The sequence below is a fragment of the Thermobia domestica genome, chromosome 7, assembly GCF_964235325.1.
Source record: "Thermobia domestica chromosome 7, izTheDome1.hap1.1, whole genome shotgun sequence".
Lineage (NCBI taxonomy): Eukaryota > Metazoa > Arthropoda > Insecta > Zygentoma > Lepismatidae > Thermobia > Thermobia domestica.
Genome location: NC_137460.1, coordinates 274,526,255 through 274,553,154, shown reverse-complemented (window position 1 = coordinate 274,553,154; position 26,900 = coordinate 274,526,255). Strand labels below are relative to the sequence as shown.

General features: G+C 34.6%; 1 protein-coding gene across 1 annotated transcript in view; it reads left to right on the top strand.

The window, feature by feature from the left end:
- Nucleotides 1-25,662, top strand: part of LOC145689731 (uncharacterized) — a 133,276-nt gene extending 107,614 nt beyond the window's left edge. Inside the window, exons 4-7 of the mRNA XM_081763932.1 lie at nt 9,761-9,943; nt 12,688-12,738; nt 17,162-17,670; nt 24,315-25,662. Coding sequence (XP_081620058.1) covers nt 9,761-9,943; nt 12,688-12,738; nt 17,162-17,670; nt 24,315-25,650 — 2,079 coding nt within the window. The 3' untranslated portion in view covers nt 25,651-25,662. The remainder of the gene's footprint in view (nt 1-9,760; nt 9,944-12,687; nt 12,739-17,161; nt 17,671-24,314) is intronic.
- Nucleotides 25,663-26,900: the final 1,238 nt, after the last annotated feature.

Below are 26,900 nucleotides of genomic sequence, written 5' to 3'. Positions count from 1 at the left end.
GGGAGCTTATTAACAACTTAGCGGACAAAGGAAGAACACTTCTTTTGGTGCACGCATAGTTTTGGTATGCTGTGAATATGCTATTCTTTTGTCGTGTGTTGTATGGATGTACACTCATGTCCAAAATTATTGTCGCATGTCTATAAATATGTTGTTGTAGGAATATAATTTGATAACGAATTCACCCGGTACTTCTTATAATGTTAGTATGCGTATAATCGACAAAGACATGTATGTGCAAATTTCATGTCAGAAGGCCAGTAAATAAGAACAATAAAACGAAAATAAAACTATCTTGTCCATTTAGCAAAATTTTGTTTTACTCATTCAAATTTTCGTATTTACAATTATTTTCCTATGAAATTTACCATAGATATACATTTCCCGATTATACACATAGTATCAGTATTAAAAGTAATCTGTAAAATCATTATCACATTATATTTTTACAAGAAGGCAGTTATAGATAAGCGACAATCATTTTGGACATGAGTGTACATCGTCAACATGACGAAAACTACTTTCATTTCTCTTTACATATATGGTACTTTTGTATATGTACAGACAAGGCAAAGTTAAAATTTTATTTGACTGAAAGATCCTTTTGCATGAGGACCTTGGTGATAGATTAAAAATAGATCTTATTGTCTTTTTCTGTAGACGAAAAGTAGTATCACTGAAATAGGAGTCTCCCCAGAAAATTATTCCATAATTTAACAAGGATTGAAACTTACCATAGTACAATAACAGCAAAGTTTCTTTTGACACTGAACCACGCAGTCTATAAATGACAAGACAGATACGGCTTAATTTGCTGTTTAGCTCAGTAATATGTGCATCCCATGTAAGCCTATAGCTTATTGTTACACCTAAAAATTTAGTGGATTTTGAGTAGTTTACATCAGTTGAATTTATCACAATGGGAGGTACTGTTCGAGGTGTACATGAGTAATGAAAATTTAGTGCAACTCTGTACTGTTAATAGTTGAGCCGCGTTCAAGAAAAACCCAGAACTCTGGTGCCAGCACTTCTGAATCATAAAGGGACAGGACAACGCTAAGCCCCATGTAGCTAGGATGACCCGGGACACCATTCTAGGCCTTGGATGCGAAAAACCAATGCATCCGCCATACTTCCCGGAGATTGCACCGTCCGATTATCATCTGTTCCATTCCTTAGACAATCACCTTAGAGGATGCCAGTTCAAATTGGTAGAAGAGGTGGCAAAAGCACTTGATAATTTCTTTGATTCACAGTCCACCAATTTCTACTGCAATGGAATCCATGGCTTTGCATAGTTGGTAGGTCGTCGAAGCTGATGTGGTTTATTTTTTATCATTCTGGTTCGTCTTAAGTGACATATTAATGTTCGAAGTTAGTGGGTGAAAAGGCAACAGAACTTTCTTGATTTCCATTACAGGTAAGCATTCGAGAAAGGTAGTTCATTTTGTGTGTGTGTGTGTGTACTTTTGCATTTCGTGTATGGTTTTAACTGGGGTATAATATTTTTTCGTGACACTTGAACGTCTTCTGTCCAAATTAGGTTTGAGGATTAAAGGGGCGACATATGAAAATACCGCCCAATGTGGCAAAACTGCTAGCGCCGGCCATGCTGAAGCAATCATATTATTAGTTTTTAAGGATACACCTTCATTTGTTTTCTAAACTGCCTGAGGCTCCTCACTGTGCACGGAAGGTATTTTCTGTAAAACCTATGTAAAAATTTATTTCGCTAACGGTGAGTACTCTTGTCAATACAAACTGCAAATCCTGAATATGGAGTAATTGTATTGTCACATTACCTGATTTTTGAACAGGTGTATTTGCTGAGTTCAAGTTTACATCTATACTTTTATGGTACCATACTGAAATGAAATACGTGGATATAGAGTGGATGTAGAAATTAAATATTCGGTCGCCATCAGAGTTTTATTTAGCTGGCGTCTGAACTATTTTTATGTGTGTGGATGACGAACAATATATGTCCAAATATTGAATGTGTTCTAATTGAGAGTAAGAGCCCATCGCATGCGTTGTGGGTTTTAAATAAAACTTCTATTTACTACCTTGAGCAGTTGTATTTTACGAGTACCATGTTTCGTAACACGTATATAACGTTTCATTCTACAGTGCAAGTTAAGTTTAGAATTATGTATTTTATGGTTTACATAAACCGAGGTGCTGTCAAAATTCAACAGACACTGATATATAGTGTCCGCCTTCGTAAATTGTGGTGTAGTTGAAACTATGACGACCGTTTCCTTGTGAGCTTTTAGATAAAATCGGTAATTATTTAGTATTGGGGGTGCCAAAAAAATTACAGGAGAAATAAGTTGATAGTGGTGTTCAAGTAGTTAAGAAAACATCAAACACAATTTTTGGAAGACAGTAGGGGACATGTGCAAACCATAAACATAAGTGGAGGTGATTTATGTGAGAAGAGAAAGCGAATTGTTGGTAACAAAGACAGAAACAACGTAACCTGCGGGGCTCTAACCCGCCTTCACTCGCTAACATTCGGTCGGCAATACTGTCTGAATGTAAGGCTTAAGTTTAGAGTTGCCCCTCCAGTCTGAAGGTGCCCTTGGACTTTGCAAAATACAAAATCAATGCGTAAAGTATTAAAAATTGTTACATTTCACGTAACTTCAGTACTCCGTGGGCTTCACAAAAATTTAAAAGGTTTTCTTCATTATTTTTGCGCATCCGTTACACCTGTTCGCCATATTTTACAACTACCATGCTGCTGAAACCTTCCGCATACGGCAAATAGTACTAATTTCCACATATCTTTTCTCGCATTAAACATAACTCTCCTGCCAAATTTACTTCCTAAACATCAAATAAAAACTTCAAATTATCATTTCTTACCTCATTTCTTCTGTAAATTTTCCTGATTTTTATAAAAAAAGCGGAGGGGTAACTCTAAACTTAACCCGAATTTAATGTTAGTAACCTAATTTAACCTATGCAACCATAAAACAGCCGAATCGGAATAGAATATCGAAGAAAAGTAGGTGCAAAAGCTAAACAATGGCCCCCCCAAAGCTAAACAATAGCCGTGAAATCTTCTGGTTCAAATGTGAATGTGTAAGGAATAGAAGGGAATATTTTTTTTATCGTCGTTAAGTCTATGATTAGGCAATGGATAATGTCAAAGAATTATTCATGCATGCTTTAAAATATTACAGTAGAAATTATTGAAGTGTATAGTAACCAGGGTGGAAAAAAATCATTTTTGTTGATTTTTTTTATTTAAATCGATTTTTTTGATTTAAATCAAATCTTTTTCTTCGTATAATAGAAGTCGCGAACTGAAGAAAAAACATTAGGAATTAGTATTAAATGTTAATTATGCCATTTAAGTGAAAGTATTGGGTTTTAATTTTGAATTAATTCCCAATTGTTAACCTATTTCAATCCCAAACAATGTTTCTTAAGCATTAAGGAAAAAGTACAGCAATATATATCAACATGACACTTTTCTTTTCACGAAAGTTACTGATATTTGGCAGGGGCATATTTTTAAACAATTGGAAGTAGCTAGCGGCACGAAATACATATAAAGTACATAAATTTCGCCTAAAATTAACTAACTCACTCTATGACCTATAGAACCAGGAGGTTCAATGCCATGTTCACAAAAGCTCTCCTGACTTCTATCCTTAGTCAACTGAATCCAGTTTTTATTTTGTATTCTTATTTCTGCGAGATCCATCTTAATATTGTCCTCCCATCTGGGCCTAGGTCTTCCTAATGGTCGTTTTCCGATTGGACTTCCAGTTAAAACCTTGAAAGCGTTCCTACTTCCATTCTCGCTACATGTCCTGTCCACCTGAGCCTCCAAGATTTGATGACCCTAACAATGTTTGGTGAATGGTATACATTATGCAGTTCCTCATCGTGAAGTTTTCGCCATTCCTTATTTCCGTTTCTTTTAGTTCAGAATATTCGTTTCAGGATTTTATTCTCAAATACTTTCAGTCTGCGTTCTTCCCTCAGCGTAAGCGACCATGTTTCACAACCATTCAGCACAACAGGCATAATTATCGTTTTATATATTTTAAAGCTTCAAATTCCTAGACACAATTCGCGACGATAAGAGATTTTGAACTGAATAATAACACTAATTCCCTGCTTTTAGTCGATATTTAATCTCTTCGTGAATATCGTTTTCTGATCCTATATATATTAGCCGATGGCAGAACTTACTTTGTCTTTCTGCGGTGAGCTTTTGTAAGTCAAAAATTTTCTGCAGGAATTCCAAAATAAAATCAAGATGATCAGTTCCAGCAGAAGAAACACTTGTGATTGTTAAAAATATGCTTTACGTGACGTGAAAAACAGTTCAAATGGGAGTTGTCCGTGCGTTTAAGACATCTATACATAGCAGGCACGTTTTTCTACTTTTCTGTTGACTATTTTATTTCCTCTGACAATTTTTCCTGTACAGGCGCGGCAAATTTTCTGCGATCACATCGCAGATCGCGGCATGTTCTGCAATGGGGTCAAGTATCCACTTTATCAAAAATATTATTCGATATTTTAACGCATCCAAAATTTGTCGTATTACGATCCCTAGTAACTTCTATACATTTAGTACATAAATTTCACCCAAAATTTTAAAATCTATTTTTATTCGGAGAGAGGATCGGACCCCTCTAAAAACGCGCCTATTATCTCGAAACAAACAAATAGTCGTGGACACAAAAGAGTTTTCATCTTAAATGTCCATGGTGATTTCCCCGTTGGAATAGAAATTTTGAAACCCCGTGTTACAAAGAGAAGAAAGCAGGGTTCACCCGTAACCCGTTCAAACGGGATTTTCCCTGATCGCTCCCTCCATGATACTCGTTTTCATACTGTGCTTACATACATTTGAGTCTCATTGTATTATGATTATTATCTTCCATAATCGAAATAACAGAAGAGAAACGGGATTTTACTTACTTTCACTTTAAATTAATTCATTTCGGAATTTGATTTAAATCAACGATATTTATTAAAAAAATCAAGTGATTTAAATCTTGATTAAAATCGTGATTTAAATCAGAGTGATTTAAATCAATCCACCCTGATAGTAACCATGGAAGTTCATACTACTATGGAAGTCTTTAACAAAGCAATCAACGATTGAACCGCGTGCTCGGTTACCATGATAATGCATTTATGTAAACAGCGCATTGAACGTACCTAGTGATGGGTAAATTTCCGGGAAGATTTCCAAAAGTGGGAATTTATGTACAACCACAAAGAAAATTGCATTCTATTACTATATTATGATTTCAAAGTTAAATTCGTTTTTATATCACAGTTAGTGATGGGTAAATTCCCGGGAAATATTTTTCGGGATGGGAATTTTCCGGGAATGTATGTACAATCACAAGCAAAATTGCATTCTATTACTATATTATGATTTCAAAGATAAATTCGTTTTTATATTAGAGTATGTTGATACTGTTGTCCCCAGAGTAGTCTTTAAAATTTATATTCTGGACGATATTATTTTATTTGGTTAATATTTTATTATATTTAGAGAGTTCGCATAAATGGATATTTATTTACAATTTGTTCTATGAAAGTAAATCTGTATCAAAAATGGTAGCTATAGTAGTAATGGGTAAATTCCCGGGAAGATATTTTTTGGGAGTGTTCCCTGGAAGATTCCCAAAAATGGGAATAATCCGGGAATGTATGTACAAACACAAAAAAGTTAATTCTATTACTATATTACTATTTCAAAGATAAATTCTTTTCATATCACCGTATATTTTTAAAGTTATGTCAAGAGGATTCTTCAAAATGTATATTCTGATCGGTAATATTTTGTTTTATTAATATTTTACTATATGTAGAGAGTACGCATAAATGTATAGTTACTTACAATATTTTGTATGCAAGTAAATATGTGGAAAAATTGTATAGTAAGTCCACATACTTTTACACCGCTAAACAGTTTAAATTAAATGTAAGTGGATTTTCTAAACTTGGCTCTACTACTGATATTATAAACATATTAAATTTTTAAACGTTATAAACAAATTAGGTTGGGTAACTTTCAGAAGACACATGTCGCACCATGTCTTAGAAGACACATTTGCGCATACATATTTATGTTCACAATATTTCAAGATACTAACGAAGTTTTACAATTTAGCACGTAACATTGCCACATACGAGCTTCCTTCCTACCTGTTTCTCAAAATTTCAATTGTTAATTCACATGTAGGAGAAGTCCGAGGACCTTTTCAGAAATTCGAGTCAGAGACAGGAGACAGACTGACGTCTATTACTAACGGTGATTCGGAGTGCATTGGTAGTACTTCGTCTCTATTTTTACTTAATTTCTACATTACTTTACAAACTGGCTCCTTCTCATTATTTGTAAATTAGTACTTCTCTACTTTCTAGTGCAAATGGAAATGGAACTTAAAATATCATATTATTAGTTATATCAAGTACTGTCGTAGAATTTTATCTTTTTAATCTCCAAATTATTTAAAACCTATAAGTAAATAATAATAAATGAAAATAAAGTAATTAGACACATGGTTCTTATAATTTGGAAAACCATGTAAAAAATGGAAATAAATTCCTTCCCGGGAATTTATATGCCAGGAAAAAATCCGGGAATATTCCCACTGCCCATCATTAAGCTATAGTAAGTCGAAATAATTTGAACTACTAAACAGTTTAAATTTATATGTAGGTTGATATTCTAAACCTTACTGTATTACTGACTGATATTATAAACATTATTTTTTTAAATCTTATAAACTAATTAGGTTGGGTAACTGCCAGAAGACACATGCCCCACCATTTTATTAACATGTGCACATAAATATGTATAATCACAATATTTCCGGGATACTTTCTTATCTTTATAATTTTGCATGTAACATTGCCAGACAGGACCTTTCTTCCTGCTCATTTCTCGAAATTTCATGCGTTAATTCACATGTAAGAGAAGTCCGAGTACCTCTTCATAAATTCGAGGAGAGAGGAGACAGACCGACGTCTATTACTAACGGTGGTTCAGAGTTTATTAATAGAACTTCATCTCTATTTCTACATAATTCTGCAGTACTTCACAAAATGGTTCCTTTTCATCATTTGCAAATTTGTACTTCGTAGTGTAGTAGCTTAGCGACTGCATCATGCAAAATGTGATACCAACATGCCACTTTCAGGGATGATAGGCCTATTAATAGGAAGTAAATCCTGATATAGAACCACCTCGGCAGGGGTCTTGTTTTAGGTATATGACGTCATCAATATGGCCACCAACGAATTTCGACTTAACTGAGTTTAAAAATGTATAACTCCATTATAGTTCAAGGTAGAAACTTCGTTTCTCCTTTATTTTGCAGAGAATATATTGTCCCTCTATTGTCATTATACATACTTGCCTTATATTGCCGCCATTTTTAAATATGGCGTCTCAAACTGGAAAAATGTTTATTTTCAAAACGATTTTCTATGTTTTATAGCAAATAACTTTGAAACTGCTATGATTATGGAAAAATACTTTGAAACAAACGTCAAAGGTCATTTCAATAGTTTTCGAACGCGACCAGAATCATTGATGTATCTCAACAAATAACTGAGATTATCAATTTTTTGTAGGACTAAATGTCGAACTTTCGTGAATAATGTTTGAATGTGTCCGTAGATGTAGCTATATGGCATTTGTAGTTCCATTGGCTCTTTGATAATAGGAACATAGTACCGCTACCAGTATATTCCTTTTAACGTGCAGAATAGCAAATCACAAGTGCTTATCTTCTGTCCGTGCTGAAAACCCTTTATGACGTTATAAATCCAAGATGGCCGCTGCGGTTTATCTCCGTTACGAGAAGTGGGAATTTCTCACCACAGAAAAATAATAGGAACATGCAATAACCGCCAATCTCTTTCTTTGGATGTGAAAAATCTTGACATAACATGTGATTGGCTCCCCTTTGTGTCTAGAAGCCAGTATATGACGTCATAAACACAGTATGGCGCCATGCTTACATACGGATTATGAAAATTATTTATTTCTCGCATTAGAGAAACGATAGAAACGTGCAACAACCTCCAATATTTTTTTTTCGTATGTAGAATCATAAAGTAACATAAGTTATTGTCTTTTTTTTTTTTGAGGGAAAAGGCGAGTATATGACGTCATAAACCCATTGCCGTCGACTCTTAAATATGTGTTATGCATAATATTATATGATTTATTTTTCTCGGCCCAATTCAAATTTTGGTACACGGCCATAAACCTTGAATCACTTCTTTTTTTATTTGCTGGACAGTATTCGACCGGCGAAATTTTCCTCCTATTGTAGTGCATTGGATGAGATTTATCTCTGGATATTCGCCCTGGATCATATCAATTATGCCCGTTGGATGTCAGTATTCGTAAAGTCTTTGGGAGAATTGAATGTACGAAACCCACAAGTATATGATGAAGTTGAGAAAGGTAATTTTGTGGGAAGAAAGACAAACAGTAAATATTCGTACATGTCCCACGACCAGTTACATGAACAATGTAATGAGGATCTAAAATGTGAAAGAGGATCTTGGTCTCTTTGATAGTGAAAGTACTCTTCTGCGTTGGATGGTTTCGGGGACAGTGATTGCAGGGTCACTAACCGAATTTGAGAAAGAGGCAGGAATAAGTGACGATTCAGATTATCACTGTCATCATGAAGATACAGACGCTTTTTCCTCTAGGTTCAAAAAACACGTGAAAGCTTTAATAAATGCATGTGAAGATGATGACAGAAATCCATTTGCTCAAGAAAATGGTGCCCTAATATGCGTTGCCACATATGTTGTTATGGATGAGAAAGCAGATTAGTCTATCTTCAAAGCAGAAGAATTGGGACAGCAATGGTACTAAACATTTGTTCGGAAACGGCTCATCAAATGCCAGGCGCCTTTAAGAGAACCGGTTAAAAAAAATAAACTTTCGCTTTTTCACACATCGCAAAAAGAAGGAATGAAGAAAGGACTTAAGCAGTTAATTTTAAAGAGTGATTGTAGCCTGTTTTCTCGCTTATAGATAGCTTGTAAAAAGTCGAGGTGGAGACATCAAAGATTTATTTGCTTACGAAAACATTTTGTGTTCTCTGTCACTCTCTTCAAATGGTCAATTGCGCAAAGGAACAAAATCAGATATTATTTCTTGCTTAGAACTACTTGGAACATCACAATACGATGCACCTATTGTATCGTGTGTTATATTTGGAGCAGTATTAGTTCACATGCTGAAGCCTATTCCGGAACAGACGTTTTCTATGTATTACACTAACACATTTCAATCATTTTTAGAAAAGTTTGCGAGTGATGTCGTCAGAATGGACATAGTCTTTGACAATCATGATCCCGACAGTCTGAGAAAAGAAGAACGAGACCAACGAGGGAAAGGACCTAGAATACTTGTGAAAGACTCCACACTTACTCCCAAAAAATGGGCATTGTTTTTGAATAATTCTGAAAACAAAACTGATTTATTTCGACTTCTGTGTAAACACTTACAGAACATAAGTGATTCTGATGCTAAGAGAGAGAGATTGTGTGTGCATGTGATGATACCGCATCAGCAAACTCTAATATGGACGTAACAAGAATTATGTCCTGCAAACAAGAAGAAGCAGACACACGCATGTTCTTGCATGCATTGCATGCCAGCAACCACGGACATAAGAATATCTCCATTAAAACTGTCGATTATGATGTTGTTTTTATTGCCGTTGCTTTATTCTTTAAGCTCAATGTATCACAGTTGTGGATTGAATATGGGACTGGTAAAAATAAGAAATATATTCTTGTCCATAAAATTGCAACAAGCCTAGGAAAGTCTCACTCAAAAGGTATGCTCTTTTGGCACGCATTTACAGAGTGTGACACAGTGTCCGCTTTTGGTGGTCATGGCAAGAAGACAGCTTGGCAGGTGTGGGAAGCATTCCCTGAAATAACGGATACATTCATCAAACTTTAAGTTACTCATGCTGAAATTTCAGCTTAGGACTTTGCAGCTCTTCAACGCTTCACCGTACTCCTATACGATCGCTCTAGTTTTTTTACTAAATGTTAACGAATGTCGACAAAGATTAATGACGAAAAAGAATTTTTCTTACGAAGGGATTCCACCTACAGGGGCAGCCTTATTTCAACACTGTCTGCGAGCTGCCCTACAGGCCGGGTATTACTGATTTCAAGCTCTCCAGAAAGTGCCCATAATACCCGAAATTTGTAAAGGGGTTGGAAGAAGGTGGATCGTGGTTATTATCCTCTGTTGTCCTTACTTCCAGATGTTTCTGCGCACTGTAGAGAACTTATTCGCTGTGCTTGCAAGACTCTTTGTCAACATTCTTGCAAGTGTCAAAACTTGGGATTAGTGTGCACTTTGTTGTGTACCTGCGATGGACAGAGTGATCGAGAAGATCATTTTATTGTGAGTTGATCTTGTTTAAATAAGAAATGTGATTAACAAAAATTACTTCCCCTAGTTTTCTGAAGTACGTTTCAGATATTAAGTTAACAGTCATACTATATCACTAATATTTTCTCTTCTAAATTCTTAACATATTTAACTGTATAACAGTTTATGGTGTTGTAAATTTCTCTCTCCCTGATATAATGTTAAATTTATACATTGAGTCGGTTTCTGTGCCGTGGTTTGAAAATATGAGGCCTTGTGCCTCGAACTATTTTGTAAAATTATATGAAAACCATAATTTTCAGGCAATTACATTCTCATTGGACTAATTTAAAACGTTTTAAATGTAAAATATGTCTTTCGAAACGCACAGTTCCCATATTCCTTGGAATTTTCATATAGCGCAAATACTAGTGCAAGCCTTATACTTTCATATAGCGCATAATACTTTGTTTAATAACAAGGACACTATTCACTTTCGGACAATTAGTATTAGAGAGAATATATTTCAAATTTATTTTCGAATAATGCAATTTTCAGCTTTGTTAGTTTTTCAGTTTAATGCATAATATAATATTCAAAATGTCTACAGCGGCTACTTTGTATAACGATGTCATACACTTAAACAAGACAAATACTAACGTTTGGGCGCAATCACGGTACACCTTTGTGTTACTTTAAGATCCAACTTATTTAAGGAGAAAAAATAGTGGTTTTGCACGTTTCTATCACATTTCTTAGGTGAGAAAGGCATAGTTTTCTTCATGCATATTTAAGAGTCGATGGCAATCTTGGGTATATGATGTCATATACTCGCCTTTTGCTTCAAAGAAAAGACAATAACTTATGTTATATTATGCTTCCACATACGAAAAAAGATATTGGTGGTTGTTGCACGTTTCTATCGTTTCTCTAATGCGAGAAATAAATAATTTTCATAATCCGTATGTAAGCCATGGCGCCATACTGTGTTTATGACGTCATATACTGGCTTCTAGACACAAAGGGGAGCCAACCACATGTTATGTCAAGATTCTTCATATTCAAAGAAAGAGATTGGCCGTTATTGCATGTTTCTATTATTTTTCTGTGGTGAGAAATTCCCACTTCTCGTAACGGAGATAAACCGCGGCGGCCATCTTGGGTTTATGACGTCATAAAGGGTTTTCAGCACGGACAGAAGATAAGCACTTGTGATTACCTACTCTCCACGTTAAAAGAAACATACTGGTAGCGGTACTATGTTCCTATTATCAAAGGGCCAATGGAACTACAAATGCCATATAGCTACATCTACGGACACATTCGAACATTATTCACGAGAGTTCGACATTTAGTACCACAAAAATTGATTATCTCAGTTATTTGTTGAGATACATCAATGATTCTGGTTGCGTTCGAAAGCTATTGAAATGACCTTTGACGTTGGTTTCAAAGAATTTTTCCATAATCATAGCAGTTTCAAAGTTATTTGCTATAAAACATAGAAAATCGTTTTGAAAATAAACATATTTCCAGTTTGTTTCTATATTTCCAGTTTAAAAATGGCGGCAATATAAGGCAAGTATTTATAATGACAATAGAGGGTCAATATATTCTCTGCAAAATAAGGGTGAAACGAAGTTTCTACCTTGAACGGTAATGAAGTTATACATTTTTAAACTCAGTTAAGTCGAAATTCGTTGGCGGCCATATTGATGACGTCATATACCTAAAACAAGACCCCCGCCGAGGTGGTTCTATATCAGGATTTACTTCTTAATAATAGGCCTATCATCCCTGAAAGTGGCATGTTGGTATCACATTTTGCACAATTCGGCCCTTTTATGCTTCTAAGCTACTAGACTATTCGCTACTTTTTAGTGCAAATGGAAATGGAACTTAAATAACATATTATTAGTTGTATAAAGTACAGTAAAAAAATGTTAAATTTTTTAACCTCCGAATTATTTAAAACCTAGAAGTAATTCATAATATATTAAAATAAAGTAATTAGTCATATGATTCTTAAAATTTGGAAGATAGAGTAAAGAATTGGAAATTAATTCCTTTTCGGAAATTTATATGAAAGGGAAAGAACTCGGGAATATATCCATTTTTAAAATTCCTTCCCACCGGAAATATTCCCACTGCCCATCACAAGACGTACCCGCAACGTATGTGCCAAAATACAAGAATTGAGAAGAAAACACCCCAACACGTTGTACTGATTGGGAATTACAAGGAAGGTTACCATCTATTCTGATTCAAAACAGGAGGAAGCTGCTCCTCCACTTGGTGTTGGTCTGCGGAGAACTCCGCTTCAGGTAAGACAAGTGCAAACACTACGTGCGATTGTTTAGCTTTGGGAGCCAGGTTTTTAACGTACATTTTCGCGATATTCTATTCACATCTTATTATGATAGATTATTAATATTTAATTCATACAGTATTGCTGAGCGAACCTCAGCGAGTGAAGGCCTGTTAGACCCCGCAGGGCACGTTCTTTCGTGTCTTCGATAGTGTTAACAGTTACCCACTACGTACAAATCTGTGTTACGTAATCACTTCGAGATTTCGTTGAGCGGTAACATTTTTAAAGGATTTTTCTGTGTTTACAAACCTCATGTTTTGCATCTACGTGAATAATCCCGTTTAAATTTCGTTTACTTTTTTTTTTTTTTTTTTTTTTTTTTTTTGCATATTAACACGTTGCATTTTTGTACATTAAACGTAATGAAAACAGTTGTGAGCAGAAATAAGTAAAAGATTGCGCTTTCTTCGTTAATAGTGGGTTCCATTTTACGCTGCGTTATTTGTTTTATAATAATTTCTTCAGCATTACTTTCCTTATAGGTACATTGCCAGCATGAGTTAAAACGTGGCTTCTATTATTTGTTGTATTTTTGTTCAGATACTAATGTTTTACCAACCAAGCGTATTTTCGAATTGTTAGCGTAAAAATGAAACTTTTTTTATTTCAATATTAGTTGAAATATTCATATTTAAAATGCTGAATGGAATGCAGTTATGTGTGCCTCTTCTTGTATTTCTGCCTTAACTACGTATAGCAACATTAAGTTCATATTACTGGCAAGAATTACTATTTCTTAACATAGAAAACAGATTGTTACCTGTATCGCTCCTGTCTAAGTGCCGATAAGTTGTTTCTATCGCAAAAAAGATCATGAGTAGTGTGCTTTGTTAGTAGGTCGATTTTTTTCATTTCGTAACATTTTACTCAATTTTTCTAGACCTGGTGAGCAAGTGACGGAAACTTAAAAAGAAGCAGTCTCCTCTTGAAACGAACAATAGTTCTATCGTTCCTGGAATTGAATTTGTGATATTCTCAAGAACGTAGAAAAGTATTAATTAAGTTTCAAACATACCTTCATTGTCCTCTTTTTTTTAAAAAAATGTATCTGAAAAAGTTCTCTGGTATGCAACACATAGGAGCAAGATTTCTTCTTTAGGAAAGAAATTTTAATTACATTTTAGAGGATACTCCCTTCAGTGGAAATGTTATTCAAGCGGCGCGACATTCTTTGTTTACGAAAATTTTTGATAGAATTGAGTTCTTTTCAAAAACAAATATACACGAAACATATCTCGCGAAGAATATGGGTCTTCTTGTTTCTTTCTGTCAGTTTTCTCCTAGTATTTTTTTGTTTTTGTTTTTCACTTTACTAAATTCATTAAAATGAAAGAATCACGCGAATTTTGGATGTTTAAGTACACCTTGTCAAAGATTTCATAACCTCCTTTGCAGCAAATTTGAATAATTTACCTTACTGTAGTGTGCATACATTGATAATATAAATCATATTTTGTATAATAGAATTTTATATGTAGGGAGACAAGGGAAAGAAAGAATTGTTCCGACTATCCAACGAAATATATGAAACAGGGGAGTGGGCAAAAGACTTTCTGAAGACTATCATTATGCCGATGGGTAAGAAATCGAACCCAATGTGATGTGAGGTTTATTGAACTATTATTATCATATCTTATGCAGATAAAATTCTGCTTCGAATACTCAAGAGAGGTGTATATGGATGATCAATTGAATATGTTGAGGACGAGCAGTTCGCGTTCAGAAGAGGCACTGGCACAAGAGAAGCAGTTGGATTATTAAGGGTAATCGGTGAAAGATTTATAGAAAAAGGGAAAGAGATGTATGTTGTATTCATTGATCTATAAAAGGCTTTTGACCGCGTGAATTGGGAATTGTTGTTGGGATTTCTAACGATGATAGAGTTGGAATGGAAAGATAGAAGACTCGTAAGAAACTTATACATGAACCAACAAATTAGTGTTAGAATAGGGGAAGAACTGACGGAGAAGAGTGCAATTGGAAGGTGAGTTAGACAAGGATGCTACCTCTCGCCAACACTATTTAATGTCTATCTCGAAGAGATAGTGAAAATAGCCCTTATGATGATGACGGCATTTCGGTAGGAGGTAGAATTATTAGGTGCATAAGATTTGCAGACGATATGGCGCTTGTTGCAGAATCTGAAAAGAAAAGCAGTAAAATGTTAGAAAAAATGAGGAAGGCCTTTGAAGAATATGGATGAAAATGAATGATAGAAAGACAAAAAACATGATGATTGGAACGAACGGGTCTGTGTCGAATATAAAAGTGGGAGGGGAGAAAATAGAACAAATGAAAAGTTGTCGATATATGAGTAGTATTCTTAGTAGTGACATGAAGTGCGAACGTGAAATAAATCAAGGATAGGAATGGCGAAAGAAGTATTTAGGAGGAAGAAAAGTGTTTTGTGGAACTTGAATAAAAAGTTTAGAAAAGACTCATAAAATGCTTAGTGTGAAGTGTTGTACTGTATGGGGCGGAAACGTGGACATTACGTAAAAGTGATGAAAATCAACAGGAAACCTTCGAAGTGTGGGTGTGGAGAAGAATGAAAAGAATTAGTCGTGTTGAGCGGAAAACGAATGAGAGTGTGTTAGAAGTGGTGGGGGAGAAAATAATACTTTTAGATATTATTAAGAAGAAGAGAAACTGGTTGGAACATTGCCTAAGAACAAATTGTTTCATGAGGGACGTCCTAGAGGTTATGGTGGCAGGAAAAAGAGGGAGGGGGCGAAGGAGACTGCAATTAATGAATGATATAAAAGCAGAAAGATCATACGTGAAGACGAAGAAATTAGTGGAGGACCGTGAGCATGGAGGCTTCTCACCTCCGGCAAGTGTTCTGCCAATAAGGGCAGAATACCTATGATGATGATATGGCAATTAAGATACCCACATCGTGTTTTAAGCCTTTACTGAGATAGTAAGGCAACATAAATATTACTGTTAATATACCCCATTTCCTGATTCCTACACACGTTCATGTGCGTTTCCCAGTTTTGAAGCAGTGCTTCATATCATAATGTTTTATGCGGTTTAAAATTTGTATTGTTCAAAATTCTCGCGAGTTGATTGTATATTGAGATTAAAAAGATCACGGTGTGGATCCAGTACGAACTCCAAATTTTCACAGATCACCGTTTAGCTTGTCTTTGTAGAACACCACCTCAGCACTCTGATATAGAATCATGGGCAACACACGTAGCAATCTGCTCAAATTGTCTAAAACAACACACAAAGGGTTTTCCTAGATTGGCGATACTCACTGTATTCCGGAAAGGATGTAAATCATTCTCGTATTCATTTTATTTCTTGAAATGAAGTAATGTTTATGAAACTTAGTCGTATACCACTTAAATCAATCCCCTTCTACAAGAGGGGCGTAATGATCTTGCAAAAAATCGAAGATCTTGACAATCTTGGCAAAGGATAGTCTTGTATGATGTTCAAGGAACTGTCTATTTGCAATGTATTTTTGAGTCAGGACGGTGGACAGAGAATTGCATCTTGATATTTTACTTGATTATAGATTATATGTCATGGAGTGCATGGATATCTTCTATATCAAAAAAGTATCGATGATCTCAATCAAATGTTAAGCAATGATTTTTACTTGCGATCACCAAGGCATTATCATAATGGAGAAAGATCGATTTGGATGTAGTGTCACGGCAGCGTACTATTGTTATTTACTGTTAAAACTGCGCAGAAAAATGCACAGAAATCGAACATGGTTGAGCATGATACGTTCACTGATTCTCCACAATAAGGATCGCCCTCCCACCACCGATGCTGTGTGTGAAATCCTTTGCAAATATGGTTGGAAAATATTACCATATGCTCTCCACAGATCAGACATGAGTCTACCAGAATGGGACTTCTACTCAAAATTGAAAGAACGTACGCGGGGACGTCGCTTTCCACGTCTGGAATAACTTTCTATAGCTGTTACCCAAACAAGTCGACAACTCCACATATATTTTGTCATTCATGAATAACGGAAGTTACCCTAACGTTGGGATTCCTTCATTGGCAGGTACGGAGAATTTGTTGAGAGACTGTAAAGGTAACCTCTCGAATCGTGTAAGGCACAAACATTATTGTGCATTATTTATGAAATGACACTCGTGTCATTATTTTCATGTATGTTAATCACTGCTGATATGCGAAGTAAATCCAAATTACTATTGAGTAAGATTCTAAAAGATATGAGTGGTGAGCCTTGAGTTAATTCGTAATTATGGACAGTTACATTTATTGTTTACTTCTAAAATTTTGTCGTATATAATAATTATAGAATATGTTTTTATTGATTTCAGTATTAGTAACGGAGTGCTGAAGATTTCCATCTCGAACTTGACAACTTTGTAATTTAGAAAATGGCTCTTGATAGTTGCAACGAATCTTCGATTAAAGTTGAAATGAATCCTGACAATGTGTCTCCTCATGATTCTAATTACAAAGAATATAGCAATAATTTTTATGAATTCGAAGAGAGGGATCCTCTTTCAACGTGTACTACATTTCATACGAAATGTGAGAAACCAAGAGTAAGTGGAAACGAGTATTCCAATGACTGTCCGATTTCTGTGTTAGCAGAAACTTGTGTGTCTAAATTTCAAGTCTCTTTACCGGATAACGTAATAACGGATTGGAAACTATCTTCTAATCCAGTGTGTTTGATTAAGCGTTTATCAATGACAGATTTACGTATACGTAATAAACGTTCTAAGAGTACCAGTAGATACTTGGAGTCAAGAGGTTTTTCACGCACTGAAGGAGAGTCAGACAATAACAGGTGTTTAATTATGGGAAGTGGACAGACCGAGGAGGATATCCCCGAAAATGACTCTCGAGAAAGAGAAGAGTATTCTATAGTAGCAAGGTACGTGTACATTTGCATAGCTCTCAGAGATACTTTTCATAATCTTCTAGTTTTCAGTGTTTGCAGTTCTTTAACTTTCATTTTTGTTTATATTAATCTATGCTTATCACATTGGTAACAGCTAAAGAATTGAAGACGCAAAAATTTATAGCATTGAGGGAATCCCGCCCTATGTAATTTGATCTTAATTTTCACAATATCAAAGGCGCTTTGTTAGTCGTTTTTTCGAGATTTCAAAGTAAAATCTCCGTTTTTAAAATTGTTTTAATAGTTCGAATTCATAATTTTATCACCCAAGTTGTGAACTTTTAAATTAGAAAATTAATTGCATAACAACTACTAGTATGTCATTGTCTAAAACAAGGCAATTTATAGACTAATACGTAACAGACTGTTCACGTAAAAGGTGTCACAAAATATCTTACAGAGAAATAATTTACATTTACATATTTTTGAGAAGTTAACATTATTCCAGCTAAGTAATTCGTACATTTTCGCATATTTTTATAAGGTTCAATGTTTAAAACGAGTTTGCATATAAAGTACATATTCGCAAGAAATTTTTTAAGAAGATAAGCAATACGCGAGCCCAATATAGATTACAAAATATTTTTTGTTGCTTGGCAGATTTACAAAATCATTCTGATATACTCGTAATAGTTCTAATTGTACATCAGAGTTAAATAAATATAACAATGCTAAAAAGGGCGAGTCTCCTATTGCTTGGTAATTGTAAGCACTAGACAATGAAATGGTGTATGTAGATGCTTTAGTGTTTTAACACCTAACTTGTACCTAATTTCTATTTCCTGTTGTAGTAGGAAAGCCGCCATGAACTATCAACACACCACTTTACTAAAACAACATGTAGTGATCAAATTCCTCTATAAATAGGAGATAACATTGCAACATCAATTCAGAGTAAACTATTGCAAGCATATGTGTACAACATAATAAATCGAAATAACTTACATCGACGGATCCAGAGCTTACAGAATGGTGACTATAGCATTCAATGCAAGCTACGGTCTGTAAGATCATTAACAGTCACTACCGATTAAAATGTATCTGTTATTGAACTCATGGACAGGAAAAAAAGGGACTCGTCGCCACCAGGCAGATGACTGGGACACTGGCGTTGAGAAATAATTTCTGGGAAGACTAATCCAGCTATTGGGATGTAGGAATAGCTTGTTCTCGCTATATTCCTCAGATCTTCGTAAAAAAAAAAAAGTGTAGCTAGTCAGGGAAATCATGTGGAGGTAATCTGGAATATTTCTTTTGAATCTGTAAAAAATTCTTTCATCTAGCTGTCTTGTATGATGAAAATTGGCTGTCTTATATCGGTCTTAAGAGCAAAAGGCAGTTGACGGAACGGAGTATTCAGGAGCTACAAAAGAAGATGATTTGCCACATCGAGCAAGAGATAGATGGCGACTTGCTTTCTAGAAAACACAGGTATGATTTTCGCAAAATTTCTAGAACGCGAAACTGGTAACACCAAAAATATTATTCGTCCTTGGGCATGCTGCAACGTATCTTAGAAGCAAGATAGCCAAAGTTACGTACAAGTTACATCAATTTTCATCTTGATAACGCTCCACTCCATGCTCAATCAAGGAAGAGTACTGAAGGATCAACATCTGGAATGGACATTGGTTTCAAAAACTCTATGCACTTTCGACTTAGCGCCAACGGGTTTCTCCTGTTAGGTCTTCTGCCTATTGATAACAAACTCCTTATGTGTGTGGGAAAATGGAGTACTGACCAAGCCCTAGAATTTTACGAACGTGCATGCATGTCATGGAAACAAAGATGGCTGCAGTGCAGTTAGGTACTTGGTTAATTCGAGAAATTGGATTGACTGACTATTCTAAAGGACTAGAGATTCTACCTGCAAAATTTCATTTCTCCACTACTTACCATTATCGTGTTACGCTTCACTATAGGTAAGTGTTTGAGTAATTCCCATAATTCATGTATTACAAGTTCACTACTCCAATTTATCGGGAAAAAAAATATGGGAAAAGATGATAGACAAAGGAGAAAGAATAAATTAAAAGGATCAACACAGGCTGTTGGAGCAGGTGTACTACGGAGAACAGCAGATGGGCAATAGCAAATAGAAAGTGTAAGTAACAAACACCTAATTGAGAGTTTCATAACAGGTGCGCAAAAAGAGAAAGTGTGTACAGTAATTATATATTTACTTTTTAGAGCCAATTAAAAGTGTACGTTTTTTAATGAGAAAGTGGGCGTGCCTTGCATCCAGATTGTATATAAGCTGTCATAATTGGATATTTCTCTCATAATGGGTCTGAAGAAGGCTATGTTACATAGCCGAAACTTTAACACAAATATATAATCTTAAAATATATATACTGCTTTAGTCGGAGTTTTACTACTAATGTAAAATCATATATAACAAAAGTTTTAAAATGAGTAGAATTGAATGGGTCCGAATAGCGTACCTGCTACCGCTCTTGCCTTTAGTTCAAATGGTGCCTCGACTCAGTGGGTCAAAAAAGTGTAATATAATTTTCAAACTAACGGTCCTGAGTGAGGTTTGTCTGGATTTTCTGATTCACACCATGCTAATTTTAGGATTGTAGCTCACACAGGGGTCCCAGATAGATTTCTTATTTTCCCATTTTTTCTTCCTCCTGCATTTCTCACGGAATAAAATCGTCGAAGGTTGTCTCCTCTCATACATGATGGGCTAGCACGGCTACTGAACCAGAACCCCAGAAATCTACCGCTAATCCTGTCGTGTAGAGTTCATTGGAACTTCAATCGCGCAAATACTTTGAACAATTTGCATTCTCAATTTCGTTGGACCCTATCATGTAATAAGAATTTGTATAATCAGTGGATATCACTCCATCGAACTAGTGCCGTACTCTGTGTATACCGGGTGGCCCAAAAGAAGGTATACACCCCTGCATTGATCAAGTATAACATTCTAGTTTATAGATTTTTTTTTTTTTTTTGGTTTCGGCTGTTCCGAGCGTAAGATATAAGTAGAAAGACATTAAGAACAAATAATAAAGAAGAGATGGACTCTAGGATGGACTTGAGAAAATTCAGGTGCGTGAAAAGTTTTGAAGGAGAACTGTACACCAGCACCAGGGTTGGCAAAAACCAAGGTTTTTAGTGAGAAAACAAAAAACAAAATAAATAAATAAATAAAACGTTTTTTTTTTTGGTTTAAATAATTTGCTCTATATATTCATATGATATATGGACAGAAATGAGTTTGTTTCGACTTGATGTTATTATGCAACAACCGGGTTATGTTGGAAGGGGTCACGTAAGCTTAAAGCGGAATAAAACCTGCTTCTGGAATTACATTAGAGGGAAATTGTCCTTCATTTGAACTCGGAACCAGGACTATTTGGCCACAAATGTGATACGTCTGCCGACTCACTCACGAAGGAATCCTGATAACAATACGTTGACTGATCTTTACATGCTTCTTAATATAACTGTCAAGAGTCATTTCAGTGGGACTAAAAGATAACAGTTGCACAAGTGGAACCATTATACAGAATTACATATGGACAATTTCAAAGTACTACGGAGTACAGAAGAACTAATTTATTTCAAGTTAGTTAACAACGACTTTTATTGGTCCAAATTAAAGAAATACGACTTAATTTGCATATCAGCAAAAAAAGTGAATAAAGATACGAATTATTTGAGTCCACTTCGGTTCAGAGTCATTTATACATAAATAGATACCAAAGATATTTCTCATTTCACTAAATACATCTCGTAGGGTCTGTGTGACCCCACACAGAAAAGTACGGCATTTCGATGTATTTTATCAATAGTAAACATTGAAACGAAACAATATTTAGAATTTTTCGTTGATTGCAATTACATAACAATAATAGCAACTAGCAACTACAAAAAAATCACAAAATAAACATTTATAAACTTTTGTAAAAAAGTTGCTTTTGCAATATAATCTTTTTGAGTAATGAATGGGGAATTTATGTCTGAATATAATACGAATAATACACGGAAGTGAAACGTGATAAAACACTTGTGTGTTCATCAAGATGTTACAAACACTTACACTTTTACGAACATGTTTCGTTTTTTGGTTTAAACCAGTTGGGTTTTTTGAGAAAAAAAAACAGCTGGTTTAAACCTTGGTTTAAACCAGCCAACCCTAAACAGCACAATAGTTGATATCGTAAAAGATCCCGTATCTTAACTTATCTTACATCTTGAAGATCTCTCCAATTCCTGTTGTTACAAATATCGCTGGAATAATACGAATAGTACCACTTTCTCCCTGTTCTTTGTCAGTATTATCGTAACAAAGTAGTTGGAAGCTCTTTTATTTTGTGTAAGTCGAACATCAAATATTTGAAAGCAGTAAAAGATGCATCTAAATATTACATTGCGTCTGATTACAGCTTAAGGTTCGTAAATTTTCGTTAGAAATCACCTGCATAACAAGAGTAATTGCTCAATTCATATTCAGAGCTGACCAAAATTAGTACACGAGGGATAGTGTTATTTATTTCATACCGTGATTTATTCAATGACGTTAATTATAAACTGTTTCTTTTTTTAGCGTTTTATACTTTCCTTCAGTTGGTGGCATATTTGAGTTTTTATATTTCATTCATTTCAGTTCTTCAATTTTACAACCCCACGATGTTTCTTACAACGAGACGACGTAATTTAGTGGAAATATGAATTTTAGAGCACATAAATGACACTGATAGAAAAATACTGTTGTAAATATTAAAGAAAAGATTTTGTATATTAAGAATTTACAAAATGTATTCCCCCAGTTGGTCTCTATTATTGCTACATTTCTAAATTAATAAATATTCCTTTAAAAGTGGTAAACCGTATGAAAAGATAATGTTTCTTGGTGTAAGTTAGGTATGTGAAATATGTGCTCTACAGCAATTATGTAATATTAAATGCAACACTGTTAGTCACGATGAGTGAAAATTGACTAAAGAAATGATTATCTATTATAGTTACACCGCAGCATTATAGTTGGCGACGTGTAACCTTTTTGATTTTTTTAAGTATTACTGAATATTCAAATGAAATTTTTATCATAAAATTGTTGTGTGCGTTAGCCCGAAACTGTTGCACAGTGTCGAGTTTTCTTTTTCTTTTTTTTTTTTTTTGTCTTTGCCAGTTTACACAATTTTATGCTTTTCTCTTCAATATTAACAGGTCATTCTAACTCAAAGAATTCCTGTAATCAGTCTCTTTATATGTTGTCATAAGTAATTATCGATGTGCCTTGTTCGAAGAATTTCTACATAAATACTTCATTATATCGAAAAAGTTTGTGTATACCTTAACATCTGTCTGATGACGTAGGACAGAGTGATCGGCAATTCATGTGGAGTGGTAATGGATAACAAGTAGTATGTATCTCTTGAAAGTACGCTAATTACTTAAGACTGTCCAGCACTAGATCCTCAAAGCATGAATTCTAAACATCGCATATTTGTGATCACACAATCTGCACAAACATATATAAGCACTTTTATGTAAATTGATCGATAGAGCTTTAGTTATTTAGTAGTCCACGTTATGAAATTTATCCAAAGCGTGGAGACTCAGATAGTGACTTTTCACAAGGAAATTATTTCATCTAATAATCAAATGTTTTATTATTCTTTTAAGTCCTTCATCTATCTTTAATTTTTCTACTTGCTTAGGTTTGAAGTGTTTGTGGCTATAACAAGTAGTAAATGTTTTTCGTTGGTCCTACGTCCCTGGTTCCACTTATATTGAATATGTTCTGCTTTTCCGTTTATATCCTTCCAGTAAACCTAACAATCAAATATCGGTTTAAAGCGCAAAATAGGACACCAACATAAGAAAATTCTAGAACAGGTGTGGTAGTCCTGTGTAGAATATATTGGGCAACAAATTCAAAGAAAATTACATACACGAAAAAAGATAGAAATATAATTGCTTTCAGTCGCTTAGTTTTAAGAATTGTTGAACATAACCCTTGCAGTAAAATTGTGTACGGACCTGTTTATTTCTTGAATTCTCTTTTAGCTTTTTATATTCAGATGCCTATTCTTGCTGATTTGACTGTTCATGCAAGTGCTGAGTAAAGTAGGAGTGCTGTTGCTATTCTTAAATTCATAAATTGCAGTATGCATTCATTTGTCATTTTGCGTTTCTACTGATAATACTAATGGACGCCACACAATTCCTTTAAAACTTTAGTAATAGAAATTGAACTCGAGCGTCGAAGCATAACATTAAGAAAATATAATGTTGCAAGAATGTCTGTTAAATTCCAGTTCGCGGTATAATTATTTCATTTTAGGTAATTTAATGTGTGTTTATTTACTACCCCTTATGTTGAAAAATGTAGTTTTTAATAAAAAGTTACAGGAATAATCAATCCAGGTATATGAGATGTAAAACTTCTTAGACCAAAATTTTATCTTCACTTATGCTCTCTTACTCGTAAAGTCTTATTCCAAACAATCAGTCTCGAGAAATGAGATGTGTAACAAAACGCAAAATATGAAAGAATCTCTAGGTGTTATACTAATGAAAAATGTAAGGCAGATTTTGCGTTGCCTTGACATATATTGTTAGAAAGGCCCTTAATCTGTTTTCTCATACTTCTACAGATTAACTGGTCCAAATCTAAACGATGATTATAGAAGATTATCCAAGGGTCGCAAGGTAAGACGCAAAACTAAGTTACCTTATTTTTGTGAAAACTGTGGTAGATCTTTTAGATGGAAATCACACTTCACAGTTCACTTGGCAACTCACACAGGTGAAAAACTTTATCACTGTCAACAATGTGGTCGTAAGTTCACAACTAAGAATTATTTGTCAATGCACATGAACACTCATGCAGGGAATAAAGCTCATTGTTGCGAAGAGTGTGATAAGACGTTCATAACAAAGCAACATCTGATGTTCCACAAGTTGATTCACACAGGGGAGAAACCACATTCCTGTGAGCATTGTGATAAGAAGTTTACTAGTGAATCTTATTTAAGGATGCACAGGTTAACACATACCGGTGAGAAACCGCACTCTTGTTGTGTGTGTGGGAAAAAATTTGCGTTTAAGCAGGCTTTAAAAGTACATTTGTTAACACATGAGGAAAAAAAACCTCTCACTTGCCACGATTGTGGAAGAAATTTTACGGTCAAGTCCGACTTGATAAAACACGTAATGATTCACACAGGAGAGAAACCTTTCTCGTGCCAAGAGTGTGGAAAAAGTTTTAGACGTCGATACCATTTGACCTATCACATGTTCACTCACTCTGGCCAAAAACCTTATTCTTGCAAGGTATGTGGAAAGACATTTAGTGGAAAATCATATTTCAGAATGCACATATTGAATCACACAGATGAGAGACCATACCACTGCGAAGTGTGTGGAAAGGGCTTCGTAGGTAAAAAATACTTAATGGTACACATATTAACGCACACAGGTGAGAGAAGTTACTGTTGTGATCGATGTGGAAAGAGATTCCCAAGCACATCACGTTTGAACACTCATATGTTAATTCATACAAGTGAAAACTTAAGTTCCTGTAATGTATGTGGTAAGAAATTCAACAATAAATATTACTTGAAAACGCACATGCAAGCTCATATAAACAAGCGATCTCTAAGTTGCGAAGATTGTGGGAAAACTTTCACAAGGAAGCGTTCACTAACTACACACAAGCTAACTCATAGCAATAACAAACCGTATGTGTGTGAGTTGTGTAGTAAGGGATTCAAAACAAAAAGTGAGCTAAAAATACACAGATTAGTACACGCAAGTGAAACAACTTATACTTGTAACGAGTGTAAAATATGTTTCGGGCGGAAATCAAATTTGGTTACGCATATGACAACTCATTCTAACGTCACACCTTTCAGTTGCGAGGAATGTGGCAGGATGTTCAAGAGGAAATTATATTTGGTTCAGCATATGAGGACACATCAAAGTAAATAAAATACAATTTTTAAGATTTGTGCTGAAAGTTTCAAGAAAAAATAAGGTATTTAGAATTTTTTCAGATGCTAATCCATAAAAAACAATACCACTTTGTGTAATTTAAAAGCGAAGATCTTAGTAAGAAACCAAATTGATTATGGATTGATTTTGTATTTCGATTGTCGTGACCTACAGGTGTTGATTCTTTGTACTGAATATAAAGAAAATGAACTTTCAAAATTTACATGCTGACTTGGATATTTTCTATTATATTTAGTGTTTCAAGTTGTTGAAGCTATAAAGATATATCAGCAGACCCCCACCGTTCAATGTGAAACTTTTTTTTTTTTTTTTTTTTTGCGAAGATCTTTTGTAATCTGTTAGTAATTAAAACTACGTTTGAAATATTAGTATTGGGTGCTAGTGGTAACGAGATTTTTTATGTTCAGACAAGAGATATGTATTTTCTCGGAGTGTTGCGAATACGTAAGAGATTATACCAAAATTTCATGTAGATATTTGATGAAGTTTGTCATTTTTTAATGTGTATATTCACAATCTTAAAAAAATCAAGTCAGTGTCTATATATTATAGGTATCAGATGACCATATTCCCCGTAAAACAGGCGGAAAGTGGAAAGTTCTACTTCTAAGGTGGAGCACAAATCTCTAAGACACTCCAGTTGACTTATTTATCTCCAAAGTTCCCAATCTAAAAATGACTTAAATTGGTTTTGAAATCTCGTTTGTTAACCTTTTATTTAAAACGAAGGGACTACAAAATTCTGCGTTTCGAAGATTTTCTTCCTAAAAAAAAAGAAAAAGGTCGTTCTCGTAAGTTATGAATTTCCCGTTTTCCTTGAAGAAATGTGATATTTGGTACATAAGCTCATAAATAAGGGTTTGTCTAAGCAGTAGTAAGGATATTCAATATACAAGCTCATATAAATCTACTTTGAAAACGTATTTCAGCGTTTTAAAAAAAAAATATTTCTGAGGGAGAGAAGTAGGATCCGATCGATTTAATGACATCTAAAATTCCTTTTCTTCGTTGAAAAAGTACTCGTTGTAATGATTTGCTTAAGTGTGAGATGTGAAAACCAATATATATAAACTAAATGAAAATATAATATGTATTTCAACGTTTGCGAAACTTTTGCTTCTGAAAATAGGCGATTCTATAATAAGATTTCCTATTATTTATCAAGAATTCACCGAGTTGAAGAAGTGAGATTCGTGACCTAAAGTAGACTAAAAGTAAATATTTTC